Source organism: Ursus maritimus, unplaced genomic scaffold (genome assembly GCF_017311325.1).
Source record: "Ursus maritimus isolate PB19 unplaced genomic scaffold, ASM1731132v1 scaffold_7, whole genome shotgun sequence".
Taxonomy (NCBI): domain Eukaryota; kingdom Metazoa; phylum Chordata; class Mammalia; order Carnivora; family Ursidae; genus Ursus; species Ursus maritimus.
In genome coordinates this window covers 1,110,092-1,122,332 of record NW_024426885.1, presented here as the reverse complement: position 1 = coordinate 1,122,332, position 12,241 = coordinate 1,110,092, and the positions used below count along the sequence as shown (strand labels likewise).

General features: G+C 66.1%; 1 protein-coding gene across 1 annotated transcript in view; it reads left to right on the top strand.

Annotated features, from left to right (window-relative positions):
- Positions 1 to 2,120: 2,120 nt before the first annotated feature.
- PWWP2B (PWWP domain containing 2B) overlaps positions 2,121 to 12,241 on the top strand; it is a 30,125-nt gene continuing 20,004 nt past the window's right edge. Inside the window, exons 1-4 of the mRNA XM_040624292.1 lie at positions 2,121 to 2,293; positions 4,880 to 5,225; positions 5,955 to 6,074; positions 6,158 to 6,351. Of these exons, the coding sequence (XP_040480226.1) occupies positions 2,121 to 2,293; positions 4,880 to 5,225; positions 5,955 to 6,074; positions 6,158 to 6,351 (833 nt within the window). The remainder of the gene's footprint in view (positions 2,294 to 4,879; positions 5,226 to 5,954; positions 6,075 to 6,157; positions 6,352 to 12,241) is intronic.

Sequence of the window (12,241 nt, the reverse complement as noted above, 5' to 3'; positions counted from 1 at the left end):
GGGGGGGGGGGGGGCACTGGGGCTCCTGGCGTCTGCCCTCTCGGGTGGCTGGACAGAGGCTGGCTGTTTGCACCATCCCCACGGGGCAGGACGCCAGGAGAGTCTCACGGGCTTGGGGCGGCCTATTTCCTAGTGCACAGAAAGACATGTTATGGGGCTGAAAACAGCTGGCTGTGTTCTTGGGGAGCCAGAGGCTCATGGGAAGCAGAACTCGTTGGGAAAACACCCACTACCTCCCAGCATGAGACCATAGCCTCCATTTCTTCCTGGGTGGGAACCCTGGGGGTGGGAGGGCTGCCATGCCTTATCCCTTTGCTCCCAGTGGGGCCCCATCCCCCCCTCCCAGTGGGGCCCCCATCACTGTGCTCCCGGTGGGACCCCCATCTCCGTGCTCCCGGTGGGGCCCCCATCCCCGTGTTGCTATATGGGGCAGGTGGAGGGCCGTGAGCACCTGCAGGCATGGGGCTGGGCGTGATGGGACAGAACCGCCCAGGCTTGCCCGAGGTTTTCTGTAGCCAGCACGGCAAGGTTTGGTGTGTGCCTGGGAACGCTGTTCCCTGGACTTGGCTCCAAGGACCAGCACAGGACTCTCCCTGCCACACCGCCCGCCCACTTGGCCCTCTGGGCGTGGGCGTGGGCGAGGGGCGTGCCTGTCTTGGAGGGGGGCTCTGGAGGCCTGGGGGCTGCGAGCGGGAGGCCTGACGGAGGCCTCAGCCAGGTGGGCTGTGAGAACATCCTCTGTGAACTCTGAGAGGTTTTTCTCCAAAGAACCCCCAGGTTGGGTACCTTACAACTAGTTCAGCTGTGAAATATGACGTTTTAGCAAACAGAAGCCCCACTCCCTGGTGTGAGGTTTGACAAGAACCACAGCACAGAAGATGTCTAACGAGGTTAACGAGGTGTCAGGAGAATGAAAACCCAGGAGGCTGCCTGGGGCGTCAGGCAAGTTGAATTTCTATGGGCTTCCCGTTGCTGGTCATGGGTGAGAAGACGCGGCAAGGGGGGCGACCCAGCCGTCAGGACACCCCCGGGAGACCCCCCGCAGAACTCAGCTCCTCTCCTCATGCTGTGCCTCCAGAACGTTCGGCCGTGTGTTTCAACATCTGCGTGTGGGTGCCGGCAGCTTCCGGGGGCCGAGACGCCCCCAGGGCTGGGCTCCAGTGCCCTTGAGAGGCCCTGCTTCTGTTCCCTCTGTGGGCACAGTCCCACCTGGCGGGACCCCAGGGCAATGGCGCGTGGGCTGGCGGCTCTGTGGGGAGATGCGGCTTTCACGTGCTTCACGCTCCACGAAGCTGTTTCCCAGGCCAGGGCTTGTGAGGAGGGCCAGGCCGGGGACTTGGGGAGCGACTACTTTGGGCCTCGCTCCAGGCCGTCTGCTCGTGCAGGGCCTCACCGGCAGCACTGGGGTCCTGCTCTGCCCAAGCGGTCTGGATCAGCCCGGTGGGGGGGTGCAACACCGAGGGCCGACGGCAAGCCGGGAAGGCGCCCTGGAGCCCTGGCAGGCCTTTGGAGGCGAGCGTGACGGAGGCGCGTGGAGTCAACGCAGGCTGCGCCGTCCCTGCTTGTTTCTCAGTGACCCGACACCCATCTGGGACACACTGCGGTTGTCTCCTTACCATGGAGAGCAGGCTCGTCTTAAGGAAGAAACAGCCAGCTAGATCAGAAAAAGAAGGGTCACAGATCAGCTGTTTTGAAATGAAAGCAATTATTTTAGGAAGATCCCCCACCCTAAAAATGTCCTTGCTCAGCTGTCCGCAACAGCAGGGCCTCGGGGTCTGGGCCTGACAGGGATCCGGGCCGTTACAGACAGCCTTCTGCTCACAGGGGCTGCCTCAGCTCCTCGGCCGAGGACGTAGGAGGGCACAGGCCATGGGGCGAGTGGGATGATGGCAGCCGGGCCCGGGCTAAACACCCGCCAGCAGATGCTGCCCGGGTTTCCTGCTCCAGCCCAGGCCTGACCACCGTCCGAGGTTCCACTGATGGCCCAGCCACAGGGAACAGTGGAAGTGGTGACGGTGATGGTGACAGAGGGAACGGTGGTGGTGACAGAAGGGACAGTGGTGGTGATAGAGGGGACAGTGGTGACAGAAGGAATGGTGGTGATGGAGGGGATGGTGGTGATGGAGGTGATGGTGGTGATGGAGGGGACAGTGGTGGTGACGGAAGGGACAGTGGTGGTGACAGAAGGGACAATGGTGGTGACAGAGGTGACGGGGGTGGTGACGGGGATGGTGGTGATGACAGAGGGGGCGGTGGTGGTGACGGGGATGGTGGTGATGACAGGGGGGACGTGGTGATGACGGAGGGGACGGTGGTGGTTATGGAGGGGACGGTGGTGGTGACAGAAGTGATGGTGACGGAGGGGACGGTGGTGATGACAGGGGGGACGTGGTGATGATGGGGGGCAGTGGTGATGACGGGGGGACGGTGATGATGACGGAGGGGACGGTGATGATGACGGGGGGACGGTGGTGATGACGGAGGGGACGGTGGTGATGACGGGGGGACGGTGGTGACAACTAACTCTTCCACAGTCCTTACTGGAGGCCAGTGCTATGTTAAGGACTCCACGTATTAGACCACGTACTCTCCACCATGAGGCCACGTGGTGGTGCTGCGGTTACTCCCACTTTACAGATGAGGATACGGAGGCACAGGGAGGTAGTGGCCTCCCCAGGGTCACGGGGAAGGACTCTGGCAAGCTGGCCCGAGTCCATCCTCTTAAGTGCTCTCTCCTCCAGTGGGGTGCCGGCAGGTTCTGCTCCCAGCCAGGCCAGTGACACGCTTCCTCCTGAGATGGGACAATCACCCCCCATCCCCCATGGGGCAGGGCTCCGCCAGGCCCTCGTTCTCAGCGGCTCATCTCATCCTCTCCCTTCCAGCAGCTGCCTGGCCCGAGACACGAGACACGGCATCAGGTGGCCATGGTCCTGGCATCGGGGGTAGCCACGCCCCTCTCACACCTGTGCGCTCTGGGCACTGGCTCTGGAGAGATCCGTGGTCTCTGACCTGTGGCTCGGCCTGTGAGGACCCCTTGACCAGCAGCTGTGTTTCCATGTCAGAGGCCCCTGGCTGGGCTCCAGTGAGAGGAAGTGGGAGCAGGCCCCGGGCGGGGGAGGGGCACGTGCTGCCTGGACAAGTAAACCCTGCGTGGCACTGAGAAAAGACAGAGTGACAAGTCCTACAGCTGGTGAGACCGAGGGACCGTGCTGGGGAGCTCTCGTTGGGCTGTCCTGCGGGGGGGAAGGGGCCAGTAGGAGGAGGGTTGGGGCTGCTGGTGTAGGACAAATCCCGGAAGACCTCTGAGGATCTGAGGACCCCCACCTGGAGCACCCCTGCCACCCCTCCCGCCAGCCTGTGGTCGCTCAGCTCAGCCCACAGATGGTGCTGGACGGTCTCCTGTCCCCCTTCACGCCACTACCCTGCCCCTCTGGCTGGGCTTGCCAGCCCTGGTGACTCTGCTGGTGCCCGGGGCAGGCCGGGCCAAGGGATGGGTACTGGGTAGGCCAGGCCGAGGCTCCACTGCCCACGGCAGAAAGCAAGGGCTTTAGGGACAAAGTCCAGAGACCTAGGGAGGAGGCTCCAGCCCTGTTTTGCAGTAGCCGGGGGTCACTCTGTAGCTCTTCCATGGCCCCGCTAGGCAGCCTGTGGGCAGCTCGCAGTGGGCAGCTGCCCTCAGCCCCTGCTGCCTGGGGCCGGTCTGTCTAGAAACCGTGTGTGTAGGGTTGGCCTTTGAAGGGGACACTTAGAGGAGAGAGCGCTGGGTCAGGAAGGAGTCAGCACATGGGGGAGCATACAGGCCCCCTGGGCTGATTAGCCCCTCCTAAGGATACCTGTGTTTTCGTCAGAGGCTCTGGTGGAGAGCAGGTGAGTTGGCTGGGCTGGGAGGGATGGTCTGTGGAGGGCCGGCGGGGACCCCCAAACAACCACCCTTTAAATTCCAAATCGAAGTCCTGTCTGCAGATCTCTGTTCCGCTTTGTGCAGAATAGGTTTCTGAAAATGGTTTCCAACTCCACCTAGAAAGTGCACAGCGCACAGCCTGGCCGGGGTAGAGGCTGAGAGAAGGCAGGGCGGGGGCCCCTTCCTCACCTGTTCTCCCTGACTCAGCTGTGCAGCATGGGTCTGCGTACCCTCCACGCCCTCTGGGGGCCCTCCCTGCCCCAGCAAACACTCACTGTCCCATCCAGCTCCAGCCCAGGCTGCTCCTCCTGCGAACGCCTGGGAATGACCCCAGAAGCCCCCCACCTCCCCACAATAATGCCCTTCAGAAGGTCCCCCTCTGTGCACGCCAGCACCCAGCACCTCTGCCCAGGCTGCCTGCTGGGGCCCCTTCTCCCTGGGTGGCTGCCTGCTCATTCAAGCATCCCCTCCAGGGCACCTTTTCCAGAGGCCTCCATCCATGCAGAGCCCCCTGGAAACACAGGGACATGCTTACACCTGGAACGTCCCCAGCAGTCCTGCAGACTCAAACCCCAGCAACCTGGTCCACAGTGGTGTCCCCAGTGCCCAAAAGGCATATGGGGCACGGTTGGCACCTGGGCTGAGCAGGTAGGCAGCCTCTGGCCATTCCCCCTCCCAGTGCCATCAGGGATGGCCTGGCATTTCTGCTGCCTGGCATTTCTGGCCCCAAGTCAGCCCTACCTAGCTCTGGAGTGGCAGGGCTGCAAAGGCCTGTGGGGGCAGAGGCTCCCTGTGGGGGCCTCACAGTGACAGGGAGGGAGCCTGCTGACCCTGAAGGGGTGGCCCTGTGGAGGTGCTTGAAGCCTCCCCGTGGAGTAGAGTCCCTCACTCCCCCAAAGGAGGGTTGGAGTCAGCTGGAACCCCAGCCATACAGAGAACAGGTGCTCCCTAGGGCTCCCTTGGCCTTGATCCTTATAGCCCTGTAAAACTGGGGGCGGCGAGGCGCTGCCAGCTCCAGGCGGGCTCCCTGACTCCGCCCGGGCTCCCCTCTGCCTGCTCCCCGCACCGCGCGCCGCCGCCGGAGGGCGAGGAGGAGCGGCGCCACTGCGGCCCCGACTGTCCCCGGCGGCGCCAGGGGTGGCGGCCACGGCGCAGGTCCGAGCCGGGCGGGGCCGCGCTGGGCTCCGGGCGGGAGGGGGGAGGCGGGGGGCGGGGCCTGGCGGCGTCCGGGTCGTCAGGACAACCCAACGACCCGCCAATCTCCTATGCCCAGCCAGGCGCAGCAAGCCCGGCTCAGGGGACCAGCCGGGCGGGCCGGGCCCGGGCAAGGTCACCGTAACAGTCCGGCCCTGGGGGCTCTGCCTGCTACGGGGTCCCGAACCAGGCGCGGGATGCGCAAGGGCTCCTGATAGTCGAGAGTTTTGCTGGGCTGGAGGCGCGCGGGAGCCCAGGGCCCGGGGAGGGGTCCCGGGTGGGGCCCACGTCCGCTCGGCGCGTGCACCTCCCATTCCCCCCAGTCGGCCAGCGGCGCGCGTGGGGCATCCCCGCTCTCGCTCGGGAAAGGCGGTCCTTTCCGTTGTGAACGCCCCGTGGGCCCCGGTCCCTCTGGGCGCGGCGGGGTCGCACGCAACCCGCAGTTTCCCCAGCGACCGGGGGTCGTGCGACCGAGACCTGCAGACGGATCCCCCTCCCCAGCGCCGTCGCGGGCCACCCCCAGGCGCCCAGGCAACCCTGAGCCAGGCGCGCGCCCTCTGGTCACCCGGGGAGGCGCCGAGCACACGAGGGTCGCCAAGTGCCCCTTCCGCGGCGAGGGCTAGAGTGGGCCGCCGCGGGGCGCCCGCCGGTGTCCCCTCGGCGCCCGCGTCTCCTCCGCCCGGCCCGACCGGCTTCCTGCTCGCGTCGCGGGGACTTCCTCCCCGCAGTGCCGGGTGGCCAACGGGCGCCTGACCGGAGGCAGGAGGCCCGGGGGCGCGGGGAGGAAGGGGCCAGGCAGGGGTGGGGGCGGGGAGGGTGGCCCTGGAGCAGGGGTCCTGAGCTCCGGCCGGCCCCGCAGGTCCTCTCGGCGGGCGCTCGCGGCCGCGGGGCCCAGAGGAGGGCGCAGCCCTGCCCCGTCCCGGGGGTCCGCAATGCGCTTCCGCGCCGGATCCGAGGCGCCCGGCTCCGGCCCGCGTCCGCGGGCGGGGGTGCCCCGCGCGTCCCTCCCGCCGCCCCGGCCCGCTCACGGTGGCCGCCCCGAGCGGAGCTTTGTGACGTCAGGCGGCCGGCGGGCGGCGTCACGCGCGGGCTGACCCGGCGGCGGCGGCGGGGCGGGGGGCGCGGGACCGCGGGCCGGTGGCGCGCGCGCGCGCTGCCCTGCCGCGGGTGGAGCAGGTCGTCAACGGCGCGCTGCTGGTCACCGTGAGCTGCGGCGAGCGCAGCTTCGCCGGGATCCTGCTGGACTGCACGAAAAAGTGAGCGGGGGTGGGGGCGCGGGCCCCGGGGCGCCCCGACTCTCCCGGGACGCCCCCACCCCCACCGCGCCGGCGGGCCCAGGGCCCCGAGCGGCTCCAGGGCGGGGGCGGCGCGGCGCCAGCGCCCGCTTTCGGTTTCCCGAGCCCGGGCTCCGGGGCGCGCGAGCGCGGCCGCCACTCGGGGGGCCAAAGTGGCTCTCAAAGTCGTCGCGACTTGCCGGGCGGGAGCGGCGGTGGGCGCGGAGGGGAGCCGGGCGCGGGGCGCGCAGCCAGTGTCCCTGCACCGCCGCCGCGTGCCGCCGGCCCCGAACTCCGCACGTCTGCCATAATTAACGCACTTTTCTTTGTTCAAACGCACTGTTGAATTCGGCTGTTTTCAGAATTGTCATCGGCTGGGGGGGGCGGGGGAGTGGGTTCAGATGCGCGCCGGACTTGCCCTGCCAGTCACTCATGAGTGGGGGTGCCCAGCCTAATGCCCTGGGTCCCCCCAGGCTCCCGGAGGCGACTCGGGGCTCTGGATTGCTGGCAAGCAGTTGTGTCCAGCGGTGGGATTTAAACACTGTGGTTGGGGGAGGGGGCGGCAGTGTAGGAGTGAAAACATACAGGTGGAGGTGCTGAGCAAGGGGGTGGCGTGGAGAGCCCCGCGTGCGCGCTCTCGGGTGGAAGGGGGTCCCCGGCAGGCCTGGGGGCACATCACCGGGAGACGCACCTGTGCTCCGCTGCGGGGACTCAGCCGCAGGAAGAGTCTCCTGGATACAGTGTCACATGGTAGTGAGCTGTGCACAGATAAATGATTAGGCATTAATCAGGCACTAATGTCTTGGCGCTCCTGCTGGGCCTTATCTCGAGGCTGGAGCAGTAACTGGCTCCCCTTGCCGAGGCCCAACTTCTTCCCTGCGTGGAGCCCAGATTTCGTTGCAGTGGCGTGGACGTGGCAGGAGGACCGTCACTCTTCAGCAGTCCCCCGCTGGTATTACCTCGTTGTTAGATGTGCCAGAAGCCATTTATGCACAAGTCATGTGATTTAACATATGGCCTCCTGGGTGACTGTGGCCCTGCTCCACCCTGGCTACCACGGAGAGTGCTTGGTGGACCAAGGGGTGGGGGTGGGGGGCTGCAGCATAGCCACCTAGAAACTGCCAAGCCTGTGCCCTGCGGTAGCCAAGGTCTCCTGCCACTGACGGCCACCACTTCCTCCCTCAGGCAGGATGGCCAGCCTGGGCCTGTTCCTGCTCCTGGGTCTGCGCAGGGCTGTGCCCGGCCTTTCCTCCTTAGAGAGGGTCGCCTGCCACCGAGGCTCCCCCCTCCGTTTTCTGGGCTCCCCAGCTCAGGACAGGGCAGGCTGTGGGCCTCTCGGACTTGTGGGGGGAATGCCTGTGGAAGGGCAGCCTGGCCTCCCTTTCTGTCTGCCTCCTGCTGCCACCCCCCCACCCCTGCCCGGGCTGGGGCTAACCTGGTTTAGAGATCAGAACTCCCCTCGTGGAAGGAAGCAGGCCAGGCCGGGCTCCCCAGCATGGAACTGGCAGCGTTAGACTCGTGGGCGTCAACCCTGCCATGGCCACGTTCAGCTGTAACCGGAGCCACCCACAGAACCCGGGCCTCGGTGGGTGCAGCTCTGCTCCTCGCGGGCTCTCACTGCAGCCCCAGCACCTCCACCCCGCCAAGGCTCAGTCCCAAAACTGCCCCTGCCTGCCCTGTCTCCCCTTTGCTTCCCACTCTGGCTTCACGCTGTGTTCTGCTCTGGCCAGCAGCGCCAGGAGCTCAGCGCTCCTGTGTACAGCCTGTTCGGCACATGGGGTCCCTGGCCGCTTACAGCCTGGCCTGGGTGTTCTGGGCACAGGGTGTCTGGCCTTGACCTGCTGGGTCCACAGCCTTCCCAAGGCCAGTTTCTCGTCAGTGCCTGCTCCCCCATCTGTGACAGTAGCGGGGCCGGCCCCTCGGTGGGGCCCATGCTGGGTGAGGGCACTGCCCGGCCAGGCCTAGCGGCTGGGCGCTCCGATTGGGAACCTGCGGGGCCCAGCGCCGTGGGCTTGTGGGGAGTGTGTTCAGGGCAGTCCGGCCGCAGCTGCTGGTGTGCCCGGGGTGTGTGGCCAGACACGTGCCAGCAACTGTCATTCATCAGCGCCTTCCAGAGCTGGTGTGCAGACCTGGGGGACCGGGAGCCCTGCGTGGCGGTAAATCATCGCCAGCGTCTGTCTCTGTCTCACGCGGGCATGGAGCTGTCCCAGGGGAGGGGCCCTTCGCGCAGGTCCCGCGCGCTCTCCTGGAGCAGGGCCTGGCAAGCAGGGTGACTCACTGGGCCTCTGGGAGGAGGCATCCCCCCTCGCTTGGCACTCTGAGAGGTGGGTTCTCTTCCCCATATGTTCACCAAGGAGGAGAGCTCACAGAGGCCCCTGAGGTCTCAGTGAGTGTGTGGAGCTGCCGGCCGGGATGCCAGCCTCCTCCGCCCGAGTCTTGAACCTGCCACCAAGCTGCTCTGTGACCTGAGGGAAGACCCTCGTGCGTTCCCCGGCACTCACTGACTCCCCACTGCGTACCCGGGCCGGGCACCGTCCCTCCAGTGTCCCTACAAGGCCACGATTCCTCCTGGCGTAGTATGGCTACAGGTGGCCCAGGCCTGCCTTGACCCCCCAGGCTCCAACTATTCAGACCGGGGTGCAGGGTGGGTGTGGACGTGGTTTTGTGGGTGGTTTGGGGGTACACCTCTGGTTGAGGACCCCCAAGTGGGGTGGCCCTGGCTGAGGCATGGCCCAAGGACACAGAGGCCCGGAGTGGTGCAGGAAGGTCTCATGGACGGCAGGAGTGAGGACCAGGGGCCCATCAGGCCTGACAAACCCCGAGGCCCCCAGCCTTCGTCTCTGAGCTGGTGTTTTTCGAACTTCCCCAGTCGTGAGTCATCCAGGGTGCTATTACCAGACAAGAGTGCTGGGCCTTTGTGACCCACACCCTACCCTGAGAGGTTGGGACTCCAGCTTCTGCAGCCAGCTAGTCAGGAACCCCAGCAGGCCCGTCCCTGGGCAGGAGAGCACCCTCGTTCCATCCCAGGCACACTCCATGGGTGGCCGGTCCTGTGATGGGTCATTGGACAAGTAAGGACGGACACCTGTTCCAGGTCCTACTGGGCATATCCTCCCTGTCCTCAGGGAGCCAGAGGGACGGAGAGCTGGGTGCCCAGTGTAACATAGGGTGGCATGGTCCACAGCTGGCAGGCAGCTCCCACAAAGGGAACCTGGCCAGCATGGAGGTGATGAGGGGGTGTGGACCGGGGGAGCCACCGGAGGGCATAGAGAGGGATGTAGTCAGCTGCAGGTGGTGGTTAAACCCTTGAGTCCTGGACTCCTGGGCCAGATGTGCAAGCCTGGCCCCGTGACTTGCCCCAGAGACCCTGGGTCTACCTAGACAAGGGGCCACGCTGGTATCCAGGCTGTGACTTCCCCGGCCAACCCGTTTTCCCCAACTCCCTGAGCAGAGGTGGGCCTGGAGGCCTGGTGAGGCTGCCCGTCCCTCGGGGCTCAGGGGGCAGAGAGACTGCTGTATATTTTCTAAACCAACGTGTAGAATGCAGGGAGACCGGCCAGAGTGGGCCTCACCATCTGGACTCAGGCCTGCCCCATGGGGCCGCAGGCTCCTGGCTACACGGTGCTCCCTGCAGTCACCTGGGACGGACCCCTGGGGTGTTTCTGGTCCAGAAGCCACGTTTCTTCACCTCTTTACTGGACACCAGGGTAGCCTCTCCCTGTGGGAGGATGAGGGAGGGAGGTCCAGGGCAAACGTGGACCCGGCTGGGGTCAGAGGCTGCTGTCGGGTTCCACAGCCACTTGGGTCCCGAGTCCGCAGAGCAGGGAGGCCGCGGGGGAGGCCGGGAGCTCTGGCAGGCGGCCGGGTCCGCTCCTCCTGGCCAGGGGCCAGCTCCGGCCTGGCTGCTCTGGGGGTTTGCTGAGCTGGTTGCATGGGTGAGACCTCAGGGGGGCGGGTGAGCTGAGGCCGGCCGTGGGTCTCCTGCCAAGGACTGCAGGCTAGGCTGGCTCTCTCCCGTGTCCGTGCAAGTGGGGGACATGGCAGAGACATGCCTTTGTCTCCGCAGAGTGAGGGGCGCTGCGGGGAAGAACGACTCTGCTTTTGGGTCTGACCCCCATTATAGTTTCCTGGGCTCTCAGGGTCCCCAGCCCCTCCTCGGAGCTGAGGCTATTTGCCCCTCCCCCAACTCCCAAGGACGCTGTGCTGAGCTTTGTTTCAGGGTCCCCTGGTTTCCTGCACGGAGACCTTGGCCAGCCTGGCTCCCCAGTCCCCAGGGCCCCTCCCCACACACCTCTCTGTCCTTGGGTAGGGAACCAGTGGGGACCCTCAGCACAGTAGGATGGTGGGGGGGCCGGGACCCCTGGCCCAGGGGCTGGCAGGCTGTCTGTCCAGCTCCAGGGCCGCCCCAGCCTGCTCCTGCCAAGGCCCTGCGGTGTCACCTGTGGGGCATTGCCAGGCTGGCTGGGGCCTCCATCCCGGGGCATGAGCCAAAGTCAGCACAGCCTGGCCTCGAGGAGGGGCTGGGCCCTGCGGGCGAACCGCAGGGCGGTGGCACGCCTTGTGCCCTGGAGTCCAGTTGAGGTCGCCCCAGTGGGGCAGGGTGCTGCGTCCTTCCCAGGGAGAGTGGCTTGTGCTGTCTGTGTGCCTGGACGTGAGCTCAGGCCCCTACTGTCCCCAGACCCACTTGGTCCCCTGGCTTCTCTCTGCCCTGCACCCCATCAGTAAATAGGGAATGGCTGTGCTGTGTGTGTCTGGGGGCTGAGTTTGGGTTTGGGCGCTGAAGCTGGGCCTCCGGGGGAGGGAGCCATCCCGGGCTTGCTGTTTACCCACCAGGCAGTTGTGGGCGTGGCCAGGGCAGGGCCCGCTCTGGGAAGGAAGTGTGGCTGCAAGCAGGGCCAGAGTCTCACTGCCTGACCTCGCCTGTGCCCAGGGGCCATGCCTTAGAGCTCTGGCTCAGGTCAGGGCCTGGGTCTCTGTCCTAAACACACAGGGACTCCCTGAGGAGTGTATGTGCCATAAACAGGGGGCAAAACACCCCCTGGACCCCAGCTTTGGGGCCTTAGGGGATAGGGTGACTTTCCACCCCCTGCCCCCCTGCCCCCCCCACCTCAGTCCCCCCTGCTTGCTTGCCTGTGGAGGGAGAGGACTGTAGAACCCCCAGGGTGTGCTGGCTCCTGCAAAGGAGGGTCCTGGGGGGGAAGATGGGTTGGTTTGGGTGGGGGGTGATGGGAAAGGGGCTGCCCAGGGGTTTTGCTCTTAGGGCGCCCTGGGTCCCAGCTGGCAGGAGGGGGTCTGCGCTGACACAGCAGGCTGGTGTGGGGCACAGGCTTGGGGGTAGGGGGCAGGGGAGTCTCACGAGTGGGTGTGGGCTGGTTCCAAGGGGGGGACAGCAAAGAAGCCTAGAGGGGAGCAGTGGGGATGCAGGTGAAGGAGAGAGTATGCGTGAACACCCCGTCCATGGTCTGAGTGCCTGCAATGGTGGGCAGAACGTGGGCTTTGGGGGTGCCTTGGGAGCAGCCCTCTGGGTCTAGGTGTGTGGATCCTGCCTGTCTGCGGGACGCCCTTGGTCTATAGACCCGCCGACAGGGTGTCCTCTCGGAGGTCCCGCAGCCTTCCCTGTGGCCCTTGTTTCACGCCCATGGGGTGGCAGTTGGGGTGCTCTGTTCCTCACCCCTAGCTGGGGTACCCACTCAGCGTAGGGGCCAGTGTGCCATCCAGGCACTGCCCGCAAGGCCGAGGCTGTCCCTTGAGGCTCCCTGGGGGCCTCTGGCACTGTGTGTCTGCTCGATGTCACCCTCTGGCAGGGCACTGCTGCCACCCCAACCTCCCCTCTGTCCTTGCCAACACCCCCTGCATTGGAGGCCCCTTCGCG